Raw genomic sequence first — 15,838 nt, 5'->3', positions numbered from 1 at the left:
GAACTTAAAATTTCTGATGAGCAGTTCTAAGTGATGACAATGTCCTGAGGGTAGCCATGGGTGTGGGTGACTGAGGAAGTGATGAGATGATCTGCATTAGAGTTAGAGGTCAAGGAACTGTGGTGTTAGGGTGTGGGATGGCCTTATGGACCCTGAACCTGGGTTGTGTCACCCCAGATGGTGAGACACAGTTGATAAATCATTGGAACAGACATGAATGGAGAGGAAAGCTATGAGCAGATGGAAAGTCTTCAGTGAATATGGGACAGTGGCTACCAGGTTGGATGCTGACAAGAATGAAGGATGACTAAGTGGCAGGTGCCCCAAAGAAGAAGGAGTTTTAAAGATTAAGACATGTGCTAGAAAATTCTAGACTATAGGAAATTGTTGTTTTTTCAGGTTCTGTGTCTCTGTGTATGAGCTTAGGTTCTTTAGGTTACAACCATAGAGAGTAAACTTAATAAGTTTAAGAAAAAAATGATTTATTAAAATTAAAAGATACTGGGGGGTAGCTCATTTCCTCTTTCAAGGAAAAGCCAATTAATCACGCTTCAGGAAGAGTAATAATCTGGGCAGTTCAATGAACATAGTTCTGTAGTATTGCAATTATCAGCACTCAGCTCTCAACTATAAACTGTTCCTCTAGTTTCAAATTCTTAAGAGAGAGATTCTGATTGGTCCAGCTTGACTTAAGTTTTACCCCTGGTCCAGTCAGCTATGGATAGGGAAATTGCATCATACAGTAAAAATATGACTACTGGAAGATTTCCTGGAGAAGAGATGCTGGTCGGCTATGTCCATGCAAGATCCCACCTGCTGTGAGGCCTTGTCTCCCAGCCAGCATTCCCATTTCTCTGGTCCAGAGAAGACCAGACTCAGGAAAGACCTGAGAGTCACCTTCCAATATTTGAAGACTGGTAACTTTCTCTTAGCTTCTGTTCATAGAACATTTAACAATTACCTTGGTAAGTAATTATTGTATTCTAGGCACTGAGGCTACAATTGTGAAAAAGAAAAAATTCAAAGTCCATATTCCCATGGGCTCACATTCTAGTGAGAGAGAGGGGGAAAAAAAGAATAAAATATTTTCCATTTGCAAAAAGTTCTTGGAAGGACATGAATGGGAAGTTTCAGTAAAAGTAATAGAGTGAAAGCTAGTTTAGGGTGGGAACCAAGGAGAATCTCTTTGAAGGGGTGATATTCTCAACTTCTCATATAAATCATTTCCTGTGTCAAACCAACATCCAATTTGGTGGGGAGGTAAGGGGTGAGCAGCAGCTAGACGTGGAGTAGTACCCTGGCTGGGGAAGCCTAGCAGGGACTGGAGGGAGGGCCTACTGGGAGAAGAGGGTCCCAGAGGAGAAGGGCCTAGAAGAGCTCAGAGACAGGCCTTCAGGCTGTGGTCAGAGCTGCTGCTCATGGGAGCAAATATGAAATAAATAGAATGGGAAATGGAATCAAGCCCTGAACCGGAAGTGGGCGGAGTCACTCCCCTTGGGCACCACCTAGGCTTTGATAGAAGCAAAGGGGCTTCACAAGGGATACTTGCCCACCCTTCCCAGCCACAGGCTGCAGGTCAGCCTGAGGGCAGGGATTCTTTTTTTCACTTGGACCCTTTGAAGAATATAATGATAGTTGCAGGCCTTCTTAGAAAATGCATGAATGCTCTCCTACATATGATTTTATAATTCTAGGTTAAGAATTCCGATCTTAGGAAATGAAGTTCGTTCTCTTTCTCTCTCTCTCTCTCTCTCTCTCTCTCACACACACACACACACACACACACAAACACACACACACACTTTTTTTTTTTTTTTAACCTTTTCATCCTCTGCACCCATTTTCCCCTCTCTGGCAACCACCAATCTGTTCTCTGTATCTAGGAGTTTGTTGTTGTTGTTGCTGTTCTTAAGACTACACATATAAGAGAGGTAATATATTTATTTTTCTCTGTCTGACTTATTTCACTTAGTATAATGCCCTCAAGGCCCATTCATGTTGTTGCAAATGGCAAGATTTCATTCTTTTTCATGCCTGAATAATATTCTATTGTGTGTGTACATATATATACCACATTTTCTTTATTCATTTATCCATTGATGGACACAGGTTGTTTCCATGACCTAGCTATTGTAAAAAGTACTGTAGTTAACATGGGGTGCATATATCTTTTCAAGTTAGTGTTTACATTTTCTTAGCATAAAGACCCAGAATTGTGAGTGCTGGATCATACAGTAGTGCTATTTTTAATTTTTTGCAGACATAGACACTGTTTTCCATAGTGGCTGCACCAATTTACATTCCCACCAACAGTGCCCAAGGGTTCCCTTTTCTCAACATCCTCACCAACACTTATTTCTTGTCTTTTTGATAATAGTCATTTTAGCAGGTATGAAATGATATCTCATTGTGGTTTTGATTTGCACTTCCCTGATGATTAATGATGCTGAGCACCTTTTTCATGTACCTGTTGGCCATCTGTATGTCTTTTTTGGAAAAATGCCTATTCAAATCTTCTGCCTATTTTTTAATTGGATTGTTTGGGGGCTTTTTGCTGTTGAGGTGCATGAGTTATTTGTATATTTTGTATATTAGCCCCTTATCTAAGATTTGCAAATATTTTCTACTATTCAATATGTTGCCTTTTCATTTTGTTGATAGTTTCTCTTGCAGTGCATAAGCTTTTTGGTATGATGTAGCCCCAATTATTTATTTTGACTTTTGTTGTTTTTGCTTTTGGTGTCAGATTCAAAAAATCATTACCAAGACCTGTGTCAAGGAGTTTACTGCATATGTTTTCTTCTAGGACTTTTATGGCTTCAAGTCTTATGTTTGAGTCTTTAATCCATTTTGAGTAAATATTTGTGTATAGTGTAACATAGTGGCTGAGTTTCATTCTTTTACATGTGACTGTCTAGTTTTCCCAACACCATTAATTGAAGAAACCGTCCTTTCCCCATTTTATATTCTTGACCCGTTTGATGTAATTTAACTGACCATATATGCCTGGGTTTATTTCTGGGCTCTTTGTTCTGTTCCATTGATCTGTGTGTCTGTTGTTATGCCAATATCATACTGCTTTAATTACTTGAGCTTTGTAACATAGTTTGAAATCAGGGAGTGTGATGCCTCCAGCTCTGTTCTTCTTTCTCAAGATTGCTTTGGCTATTAGAGGTTTTTTTGCAGTTCTGTACAAACTTTAGGATTATTTATTCTAGTTCTGTGAAAAATGCCATTGGAATTTTGATAGAGATTGCACTGAATCTGCAAATTGCCTTGGGTATTGTGGACATTTTAACAATATTGATTCTCCCAACCATGAACACAGAATATCTTTCCACTTATTTGTGTCTTCTTCAATGTTTCATCATTAATGTCTTGTAGTTTTCAATATACAGGTATTTCATCTCTTGGTTAAATATATTCCTAGATATTTTATTCTTTTTAATGTAATTGTAAATGGGATTGCTTTCTTCTTTTCTCTTTCATATAGTTTGTTATTAGTATGTAAAAACACAACAGATTTTTGTGTCTTGATTTTGTATCCTGCAATATTACTGAATTCATTTATTAGTTGTAACAGTTTCTTGATAGAGTCTTTAGTGTTTTCCATATATGACAGTATGTCATCTGCAGACAGTGACAGTTTTATTTCTTCCTTTCCAATTTGGATGTCTTTTTTTTTTTTCTTATTTAATTGCTCTGGCCAGGACTTCCAATACTATGTTGAATAAAAATAGTAAGAGTGGGCATCATTGCCTTGTTCCTGTTCTTAAAGGAAAGGCTTTTACCTTTTCACTACTGAGTATGATGTTAGCTGTGGGCTTGTCATATATGGCCTTTATTATGTTGAGGTATGTTCCCACTTTGTCGGAAGTTTTATCATAAATGTGTATTGAATTTTGTCAAATGCTTTTTCTGCATCTATTTTTTAATATTTATTATTTATTTATTTATGGCTGCTTCAGGTCTTAGTTGCATCACACAGGATTTTTTGTCACAGTGCAAGGGCTCTTCATTGTGGCACACGGGCTTCTCTCTAGTTGTGGTTCATGGGCTCCAGAGCACGTGGGCTCTGTTATTGCGGCACATGGGCTCTCTAGATGTGGCTTACAGGATCAGTAGTTGTGGTGTGTGGGCTCAGTAGTTGTGACGCATGGGCTTAGTTGCCCCACAGCATGTGGGATCTTAGTTCCCTGACCAGGGATAGAACTCGCGTCCCCTGCATTGGAAGGCGGACTCTCAACCACCACACCACCAGGGAAGTGCCTTTTTCTGCATCTATTGAGGTGCCTATATGTTTTTTATCTTTCATTTTGTTAATGTGGTGTATCACAGTGACTGATTTGCGAATGTTGAACCATCCTTGCATCCCTGGAATAAGTCCCACTTGATTATGTGTATGATCCTTTTAATGTATTTTTGAACTTTGTTCGCTAATATTTCATTGAGGATTTGGCATCTATTCATCAAGGATATTGATCTGTAATTTTCTTGAGGTGTCCTTGTGTCTAATGACAGTGAGCATATTTTCTTGTGTTTATTGGCTATTTGTAGAACTGTCTCTTCAGATCCTTTGCCATTTTTTAAAACTATTTGTCTTTTTCTTATGGAGTTGAAAGAGTTCTTTGTATATTCTAAATAAAATTTCCTTAACAGATACATTATTTGAAAGAAAAAAAGTTCTCCCACTCTGTGGTTGTCTTCACTTTCTTTATGGTGTCCTTTGAAACACAAAATTTTTTTAATTTTTATTTTGGTGATTTCCAATTTGTTTTTCTTTTGTCACTCATCCTTTTGATGCCACATCTAAAAAGCCATTGCCTAATTCAATGTCATGAAGATTTACTCCTATGTTTTCTTTTAAGAGTTATAAAACTTTATCTCTTACATCAAGATCTTTGATCCATTTTGATTTAATTTTTATATAGTGTTAGGTAAGGAGCCAACTTGATTCTTTTGCATGTGAATATCCAGTTGTCCCAGCATCATTTGTTAAAAGACTCTTCTATCTCCATTGAATGATCTTGACACCCTTGCCAAAAATCAATTGGCCATAATTGTGAGAGTTTATTTCTAATATATCAGTTCTAGTCCATTGATCTATATGTCTACCCTTATGCCACGACTGCACTGTGTTGATTATTGTAGCTTTGTGGCAAGTTTTAAAATTGGGAAGTGTGAGTCTTCCAACTTTGCTCTTCTTTTTCAAGATTATTTTGACTATTCTGGGTCCCTTGAGTTTCCATATGAATTTAGGATCAGCTTGGAAATTTCTGAAAAGAAACCAATCAGAATTTTGATTGGACTCTGTAGATCAATTTAGGGAGTATTTGCATCTTAACATTAAGTCTTCCAATCCATGTACATGGGGTGTTTTTCCATTTATTTAGATCTTCTTTAATTTATTCCAACAATGTTTTATAGTTCTCAGAGACTAAGTTTTGCATTTCTCTTGTTAAATTTACTTCTAAATATTTTGTTCTTTCTGTTGCTATTGTAAGTGGAATTGCATTCTTAATTTCATTGTTGGTTTTCTCACTGCTACTGTAGAGAAATAGTTGATTGCTGTATAGTATATTTTTGTATACTGCAAACCTGCTGAACTTGTTTATTCTAACAGACTTTTACTGTGTTTCATAGCATTTTCTATATACAAGATCTTGTCATCTGCAAATAGAGATGGTTTTACTTCTTCCTTCCCAATCTAGATATCTTTTATTTTATTTTCTTAACTAATTGCCCTAGTTAGAACATCCAGGACAATGTTGAAGAGAAGTAATGGCAGTGGATGTACTTGCCTTGTACCTATCTTAGGAGGAAAAGCATTCAGTTTTCACCATTAAGTATGATGTTAGCTGTGGGGTTTTCATTGATACCTCTTAACAGGTTGAGGAATTTCCCCTCTATTTCTGTTATGTTGAGTGTCTCTCAAGAGTGTTACATTATTTTATTAAATTTGTTTCTGGAGGGGGGAAATGTTACTTTATAATTTTCCTTTTATAAAAATATATTAGAATGATAGAATTGTTACCTAAAGAGACATTTTTTAATTTACATTGCCTGAGCTATATTGTTTTTTTCCAGATTTACTGAGATATAACTAACAAGTAACATTGTTTAAGAGGTGTAAAACATGATGATTTGATACATACATATATTGCAAAATGATTACCACAATATGGTTAATTAACACATCCATCACCTCACATAATTACCGTGTGTGTGTGTGTGTGTGTGTGTGTGTGTGTGGTGAGAACATTTCAGAATTAATCTCTTAACTTTTAAATATATAATATTGTTAACTGGAGTCACCATGCTATACATTCGAATGCTACTACTTATTCATCTTATAAGTGGAAGTTTGTACCCTTTGAAACATCTCCCCATTTCTCCCCCCTCCCAATACCCTGGCAACCAGCATTCTACTCTCTGTTTCTATGAGTTCAGCTCTGTTAGATTCCACATGTAAGTGATACCATACAGTGTTTATCTTTCTCTAATTTATTTCACTTAACATAATGTCCTCGAGGTCCATCTTTGCTATCACAAATGGCAAGATATTCCATTGTATATATTTACCAAATGTCTTTACCCATTAATCTGTGGATGCATATTTAGATTGTTTTCATGTCTTGGCTATTGTGAATAAGGCTGCAATGAATATGGGGGTGCAGATATCTCTTCAAGGTAGTGGCTTCATTTCATTCAAATAAATACCCAGAAGTGGGATTACTGGATCATCTGGTAGCTATATTTTTAATTTGTTAAGGAACCTCCATTCTGTTTTCCATAGTGGCTACACCAATTTACATTCCTGCCAACAATGCAAAAGGGTTCCCTTTTATTCACCAACACTACTTATCTCTTGTCTTTTTGTTAACAGCAATTCTAACAGGTGTGAGGTGATAGCTCATTGTAGTTTTGATTTGCATTTCCCTGATAATTAGTGATGTTGAGCACCTTTTTATGTACCTGTTGGCCATTTGTTTATCTCCTTTGGAAAAATGCCTATTTAGATCCTTTGCCCATTTTTTAACCAGATTGTTTGGTTTTGCTATTAAGTTGCATGAGTTTCTTACATATTTTGGATTTTAACACCTTATCAGATGTATGGTTTTAAGATACCTTCTCCCATTCCATAGGTTGCCTTCTTATTTTGTTGGTTACTTCTTTTGCTGTGCAGGAGCTTTTTAGTTTTGTATAGTCCCTTGTTTATTTTTGTTTTCATTGCTTGTGCTTTTGGCGTCATATCCAAAAACTCGTTGCTAAAACTATGCCAAGGAAATTTTCCCCTCTGTTTTCTTCTAGAAATTTTATGGATTTGGGTCTTATATTTAAATATTTAATTCATCTTGAGTTGATTTTTATGAGTGGTGTAAGATAGCGGTCCAATTTCATTCTTTGCCATGTGAATGTCCAGTTTGTCCAACACCAGTTATTGAAGAGACTATTCTTTCCCCATTGATTATTCTTGGCTTTCTTGTCAAATATTAGTAGTAGACCATATATGTGTGGGTTTATTTCTGGGCTCTCAGTTGTGTTCCATTCATCTACGTGTCTGTTTTCTTGTCGGTACCATACTGTTTTGATTACTACACCTTTGGAATATAATTTGAATTCAGGAAGTGTCCTGCCTCCAGCTTTGATCTTCTTTCTCAGGATTGCTTTGGCAATTTCAGGTCATTTGTGGTTCCATATAAATTTAGGAATTTTTTTCTATTTCTGTGAAAAACATCAATGGAATTTTGATAGGGATTGCATTGAATCTATAGATGGCTTTGGGTAGTATGGACATTTTAACAATATTAATTCTTACAATCCACAAACACAGGATATCTTTCCATTTGTTTATGTCTTCTTCAATTTCTTTTATCAATGTCTTGTCAGTGTACAAATCTTTCACTTCCTTGGTTAAATTTATTCCTAAGTATTTTATTGTTTTTGATGCTATTGGAAGTGGATAGTTTTCTTTTTTTAATTTATTTTTTATTTTATTTTTTATAATTAATTTTTATTGGAGTATAGTTGCTTTACAATGTTGTGTTAGTTTCTACTGTACAGCAAAGTGAATCAGTTATACATATACATATATCCCCTCTTTTTTGGATTTCCTTCCCATTTAGGTCACCACAGAGCAGTGAATAGAGTTCCCTGAGCTATACAGTAGGTTCTCATTAGTTATATATTTTATATATAGTATCAATAGTGTATATATGTCAATCCCAGTCTCCCAATTCATCCCACCTGCTCCCTTTCCCCCCTTGGTGTCCATACATTTGTTCGCTACATCAGTGTCTCTATTTCTGTTTTGCAAATAAAATCACCTATACCATTTATCTAGATTCCACATATACGCATTAATATACAGTATTTGTTTTTTCCTTTCTGATTTAAGATAGTTTTCTTTATTTCTCTTTCAGATATTTCACTGTAGTGTGTATAAACACAACTGATTTTGTATGTTGATTTTGTATCCTGCAACTTTACTTAATTCATTTATTAGGTCTAACGGTTTTTTGGTGAAGTCTTTAGGATTTTCTATACACAGATGACCCTTGAACAATGCAGAGGTTGGGGCACTGGCCCTCTGCACAATAGAAAATCTACATATAACTTTACAGTCAGCCCTCTGTATCTGTGGTTGCTCATCTGAGGATTCAACCAACCATGGATTGTGTAGTACTATAGTACATTTCTATTGGAAAAAATCCACCGTATAAGTGAACCTGTGCAGTTCAAACTCATGTTGTTCAAAGGTCAACTGTATAAGATCTTATCATCTGCAAATAGTGACATTTTTACTTCTTCCTTTCTGATTTGAATTCCTTATTTCTTTATCCTGCCTAATAGGTCTGGCTAGAATTTCTGATACATTGTTGAATTGGAACCTCATCCAGTATTTTTGTAATGTTTTTCCTTTCAATTTTCAGGTGGTTTTTGCTCTTACAGACTTTGTAATAGAAACTCTTGGGAAATCCTTTGTAGAGACACCACCCATGGACCTGCCCTCTCTGTATCAAGACATGTCATACAAAACTCCCCTGGTATTTATCTTAAGCACAGGCTCAGATCCCATGGGTGCATTTCAGAGGTTTGCCCGGGACAGCGGGTATTCAGAACGGTAAGGTCATATTGTGCAGTTTTAATAATTCATATGAACATCTCCTTGTTAAAATTTGCCTTTTTTCTTCCCTTTGTGGAGTGTAAATTCCTAATTCAGGTATTCCTTACTAAATAAATTAAGACACTTTAATATTTAGCTATGCATGTTGTTAAATGGTGTTAAATATCATAAGATCAGATGTAAACTTCATTTGAGCAAAGGGGAGATTGTTTAAAATGTTGAAGTATAATAATCTAATGCAATAGTGATTAGTTATTTAAGACAATTTTAATGTAACTGTAAAAGGATTGTAGTTTATTCCTTATGCTCAAATGTGCAAAAAATTCCATAGCTCTTTATGTTGTATTATTAATCTCATCTTTCTCCTGAGCTTCTACTCTGCTGGTTAAGAGAGGGAGGGGAAAGTTTAAACTTGTGAATTTACAATATTATATTTTCTTCTGGTTTAAATGTCTCCAGGGTAAGTTGATTTGGCTTCTTTCTCATGAAAGTTCAGTCTTCCTGACTCCTTCTTCCCCCACTCCTCCCCAAGATGGTGTCCTGATGGGTAGGAAAGTGCACAAGACCACAGAGTGTCAGAGGAGAGTAGGGGGTCTCATATCTAGGAAGTCATCTCCAGCTCTGACAGGCCCTTGCATGGAGTGGCTGGTCTGGCCTGGTCCCTGGACTGGCAATTACAAGATGATGGATCCCATCTGTTCTTTGAAGTTCATAATCTATATTAGTCAGGCTTCTCCAGAGAAACAGAACCAATGGGATGTATAAAAATATAATATGTATATAATACCCTATCTATATTTTATCCTATATATGTGTATATATATTATGTATGTAAAATAAGAAACTGGTTTACATGATTATGGAGACTGATAAGACCCAAAATCTGCAGTCAGCAAGATAGAAACCCAGGAGAAATGATGTGTAGTTCTAGTCCAAGTCCAGAGGCTTGAAAGCCAGGAGTAATAAGTCCCAGTCTGAAAGCTAGTAAGCTCAAGACCCAAGAAAAGCCAGTGTTTTTATCTGAATCCAAAGGCCAGAAAAAAAGCAATGACCCAGCTCAAACAGTCAGGCAAAAGGATTTCCCTCTTACTCAGCTTTTTTGTCCTATTCAGGTCTTCCATTGATTGGATGGGGCCTATCCACATTAAGGAGGGCAATCTGCTTTACTCAGTTTACTGATTCAAATATTAATCTCACCCAGAAGCACCCCCACAGACTCATTCAGAATAATGTTTGACCTAATGTCTGGGCACCATGTGACCCAGTTAAGTTGACACATAAAATTGACCATCAAATGGTCTTACACATTTGCCTTTGATTCTGAAGTCCTACCAAAGAATTAGTATACAGAACTTTTAAGAGCTGTTGTGAATTAATAAGAAAAAGAAAACAGTTCGATAGGAATAAAGACAAAAAACGTGAAAGGGAAATTCTCAGAAAGGAAATCTAAATCCTGATAAGCATATGAAAAGATGTCCAACCTCACAAGTAATTAGGAAACAACAAATTCAAACCATTAGAAGATGTCATTTCATACTCATCAAATTAGCAAAATGTTGGCAAAGATAGGGAGCTGTAGAAACATTCATATTGCAAGAGGGAGTAAAAAATTGGTTAAAATCACTTTGAAGAATTATTAGCAGTGTATTAAAGTTGAAGGTAGCATTCCCCATATCCCAACAATTCACTACTGAATTTGCGTGTTCCAACAAAATCAGTCACAGGCATGCAAGAAGCCATGTTCAAGAACATTTGGAGAAACGTTTATAATACCAAAAAAAAAGCACTGGAAACAACCAAATTGCCCACCTAGAAAAATGATTATATAAATTGTGGTTTATTCATAAAATTAAATACAATACACTATAGCCATGAAAATGAATAACTATGACTACGTATATCAATATGGATGGGTCACACAAACTAATATTGAGCAAAAGATTTAAGTTGCACAGAAACTACAGAATATTGGAGAAGTTTGATATAATGTATAAAATTTTTAAACATATATATTATACATTGTTTAGGAAGTCATATTTTCTCAATAACAGTATAAAGAAAAATAGGGAAGTTATACTAAAACCAGGATAGTAGTGACCTTGGGAGGTGAAGTTTGGGTAATGAAAGAAGTGAACAGGGAGGGACACGCTGCAGACTTATATCATGTAGATAATGTTTTACTTCTTAAGCTGGGTTGCGGGTACTTGGATACTTATTGTAAATATTAACTTTATAACTTTTGTATGTCTTAAATATTTCATAGGAATTTATTAAAGGTAAAACAATTCAAGACAGCAATCAGAGAATGGAGAGGGGTGTTAATAGTAGTTAATGTGTGCTAAGTTCCTGATGTATTCAGGAGGAAAAAAGAAGTACAGAATAGCTCTATATTGCTGTAGGAAAATTTGTAGCTGAATGAGTATGTTGAAATTTTAAGGGAAAATACTGAAATAATATATAATGTATAGCTTCCAAGCCAGCAGAGGGACAAAAGAAGAATATACAATGCAAATTTTAATCCAACATTAGATAGGAGAGAAGAAGAAAAAACTTCAAAGATAAAACATAGTAAACCAAAAAGTCAAACGAAAGAGTAGAAATTAATCCAAATATTTAGTTGGCCAAAAAGTTCGTTCGGGTTTTCCATGTTATGAAAACCCGAACCAACTTTTTGGCCAACCGTTACCTAAATAAGAGTAAATATCTCACCTGTGAAAAGATAAAGAAAATCAAACTGGATTTTCAAAACAACATTCAATTCTATACTACTTAGAAAATGTAAATGCAACACAAAAACAGCACAGGAAGATAGAAAATAAAGAGATGCAAAAGATATACTATGCAAATACTAACCAAAAGAAAGCTGTTAACAGTTCCAATGCATATCACGAAATCAAGTTTGAGGAAAGATATATACATATTAGAGATAAAGAGGGGAATATATGATATACAAGAAAAAAAAACACAAAGAAGAAACACCAATTGTAAACAACTAACAAAGCTTGAAATATGTAAAGCAACAACTGGAGAAATTGATACAAGGAGAAACTGGTAAATCAACATTAATGTGGAAATTTTTAACACATCTATAATGATAACTACTGTGAAGCACATAAGATTTGCAAAATTGGTAAGGATATAAAATATTTCGACAATGAATTAATGAAATTAACAACCTTGCTCTTTACACTCAACAAATAGAACAAATGCAAGATCTTAAGTACATAAGGAACATTTATAAGAATTAACCATGTTCTGAAAAAGACACGTATTTCAAAAAGATGACAAACATTCTCTGCCCACAGTAAATCTTAGAAATCAATCTTAATTTTTTTAATATTTGGAAAAGAAAAAAATGTCCTCTGAACAATCTGTCTGTTCAAGGGAAATCATAACAGCAATTGTCCAATAAGTGGAAGTAAATGACAAAAACAGTGTAACATATCAAAAACCATTAAGGTTTAGAAATGAGGCACCTAACAGTAAATTTATGCATGTTTAATAACTTCTGGTTTCAGAAATGTCAAGCTAATATTCCCACTAAGAATAATTAGGCAATCTGAAACTTAATTATTAAACTCTAACAGAAGGAAAAAATAATAAGCTAAGAGCAGAAATTAGTGACATAGAAAATACACATTCGATGGACAAGATCTAAAAGAACAGAAGTTTTTTTTTGAAAAGTTTAATAAAATATAAATCTCTGCTGAAACTACTGAGAGAGACAGACAGAGAGAGAGAGAGAAAGAGGTCCAAAAAAATTGTATCATGAATGAATAAGAGAATATCACTACAGACCAGCAGACATTAAAATGGTCATAAGAGCATGTTACTTTTTTTTAATTTTGCCAATGAATTTGAAAATTTTAATGAAATGGAAAAATTCTTCCAAAAACACAACTTTAAAAGAAACTGAGAATAATCAGAATATCTAAATAGTCCAATAATAGTTAATTGAATTCATTACAAAAAACCTTCCCACAATGCTGGGTTTATTTCAGTAATGTAAGGATGGTTAAAATATTGAAAACTAATTCATCACATTAAAAGAATAAAGGAGAGAAATCCTTTTAAAAAAGAAGAAAACTATTATTTAAATAGACACAGAAAGAGCATTTGTTAAAATTCAACATGCATTCATGGGGGGAAAAGTCTCAGTAAACTAAGAATCTGGAAATCATTTCTTAAAAAGAGAAAGCCAGAAATAAGACATTCTTCTACTCTGATAAATGGTATCTTAAAATTATTTAATGGATTTAGCAAGGTTACTGGACATGAAATAGGTTGTATTAATGCATACTAGCAACAGGAACTCCCATTCATTGCTGGTGAGAATTCAAGATGGTACAGCCACTTTGGAAGACAGTTTGGTGTTTTCTTACAAAACTAAACATACTCTTATCATATGAGCCAGCAATCTGGTACTTACCCAAAAGAGTTGAAAACTTATGTTCACACAAGAACCTACTTTACACAAGGATGTTTATAGCAGCTTTATTCATAATTGCCAAAACTGGGAAGCAACATAGATGTCCTTTAGTACATGAATGGATAAATAAACCATGATATATCTATACAATGGAATACTATTCAGTACTCAAAAGAAATGAGCTATCAAGCCATGAAATGCATATTACTAAGTGAAAGAAGCCAATCTGAAAAGGCTATATACTGTATGATTCCAAGTATATGACATTCTGGAAAAGGCAAAACTATGGAGACAATAAAAATAAATAAATAATAACAAAGGGTTTATATCCAATGTAAAGAACTCTCAGAAATCAATAAGAAAAATACAAGTGAACCAGTAGAAAAAAAGAGGGGAGGGATATAAAAGGGAATAGCCAAAGTCGAATAAATAAACCTATGTAAAGGGGAAACAATTTAAAACCTCAGTGAGATACCATTATATATCCACCAGGTGTCAGCAAGGATGTGGAAAAAACAAGTACTCTCATCTATTGCTGGTAGGTGTGTGGAATGGTGGCATCACTTTGAAAAACAGTTTGATATTATAAAAAAAGTTAAACATACACATACTCTGTCAAACAGCAGTTCCATTCCTAGGGATATACACAACAAAACGGTATACACATGTATGGACTTGCCTGGTGGCGCAGTGGTTAAGAATCCACCTGCCAATGCAGGGGACACGGGTTTGATCCCTGGTCCAGGAAGATCCCACATGCCACAGAGCAACTAAGCCCATGTGCCACGACTTCTGAGCCTGTGCTCTAGAATCTGCAAGGCACAACTACTGGGCCCATGCACCACAACTACTGAAGCCCATGCACCTACAGCCCGTGCTCCACAACAAAAGAAGCCACCGCAATTAGAAGCCCGCGCACCACAATGAAGAGTAACCCCCACTTGCTGCAACTAGGGAAAGCCACACACAGCAACTTAGACCCAACGCAGCCAAAAATAAACAAATTAAAATAATTTTTTTATAAAAACAGAGTACATGTATATCAAGAGACATCTATGGAATGTTTATGGCAGCATGGTTTGCAACAACTAAGAACCAGAAATAACCCAAATGTCCATCAAGAGCAGAATGGATGAATGAATTGGGATATAAGCACACAGTGGAATATTATTCAGCAATGAAAATGAACTACAATGACACACAATAATATGAATTAATCTAAAGAAATATTGTTGATCGAAATAGACCAAATATAAAAATATATATGCTATTTGATTCCATTTATATAAATTCAAAAACAAGCAAAATTAATCTATGGTGTTAGAATTCAAAATAGTTGTTGCCTTTGAGAATAAGGAAGGATACTGATTGGGAGGGTGCTAGTAATGTTCTTTTTTTTTTTTTTTTTTTGCCCTATATGGTGCTACATGCGTACATTCCCTTTAGGAGAACTCATTAAGCCGTACACTAATGATTTGTGTACTTTTGTAAATATGTTACACTTCAATTTTTCAAAAGTTTTTTTAAAAACTGACCTATAGCGTTGGAATCAGGACCATGGATACCTTCAGGATGGAGGAAGGGAAAATGATTGGAGTAGAAAGGGGCATAGGAGAAATGTCCCTGGAGTGTTGGCAAAGTTCTCTTTTCAACCACAGATGTTTATCTGAGATAATTCAAAGAACCATAAATTTGTTTTTTGCACTTCTGTGTGTTATAGTAAAAACTATTTTTAAAAACAAGAAAATAAGAAAAAACATTTGCACATCTATCAGAATGAGGATTTGAAATGCGTGCATATGCTAGGCAAGAGCCTACCATATTTACATTTCTTGATACTTGCATTGCTTAAAAATAATATAAAACAGCATTTCATTGTTGTTGTTCAATTCAGGGTGCAGTCAATTTCCCTGGGGCAAGGACAAGGACCGATTGCTGAAAGAATGATCAAAGATGCAATGAAATCAGGAAACTGGGTATTTTTGCAAAACTGCCATCTTGCTGTTTCTTGGATGTTGGCAATGGAGGAGCTAATTAAAACCTTCACAGATTCAAGTATGTGGAGCACATAGCATTTGTATAATACCTTTTTTGCGTGGCCTTTCTTATTGAATCCAATCCTTGTAATAATTATTTATTGTTGGCATTGTTTTACCCATATTAAAAAGGAGAAATTTGAGATCTAGAGGGGTGTAGTTAAGTTACACAACCCAGATTCAAATAAAGATGTTCAGACTCCAAGCTGAAGGTATGATCCCCTGGATCATTTCTGTTTCATGTTG

At 35.1% G+C, this 15,838-nt stretch overlaps 1 protein-coding gene across 1 annotated transcript in view; it reads left to right on the top strand.

Moving 5' to 3' along the window:
* Positions 1 to 15,838, top strand: part of DNAH6 (dynein axonemal heavy chain 6) — a 291,734-nt gene that overhangs the window by 238,657 nt on the left and 37,239 nt on the right. Inside the window, exons 64-65 of the mRNA XM_019942077.3 lie at positions 8,934 to 9,124; positions 15,451 to 15,611. Of these exons, the coding sequence (XP_019797636.2) occupies positions 8,934 to 9,124; positions 15,451 to 15,611 (352 nt within the window). The remainder of the gene's footprint in view (positions 1 to 8,933; positions 9,125 to 15,450; positions 15,612 to 15,838) is intronic.

Source organism: Tursiops truncatus, chromosome 14 (genome assembly GCF_011762595.2).
Source record: "Tursiops truncatus isolate mTurTru1 chromosome 14, mTurTru1.mat.Y, whole genome shotgun sequence".
NCBI classification, from domain to species: Eukaryota; Metazoa; Chordata; class Mammalia; order Artiodactyla; family Delphinidae; genus Tursiops; species Tursiops truncatus.
This window is presented reverse-complemented; position numbering and strand designations above follow the sequence as displayed.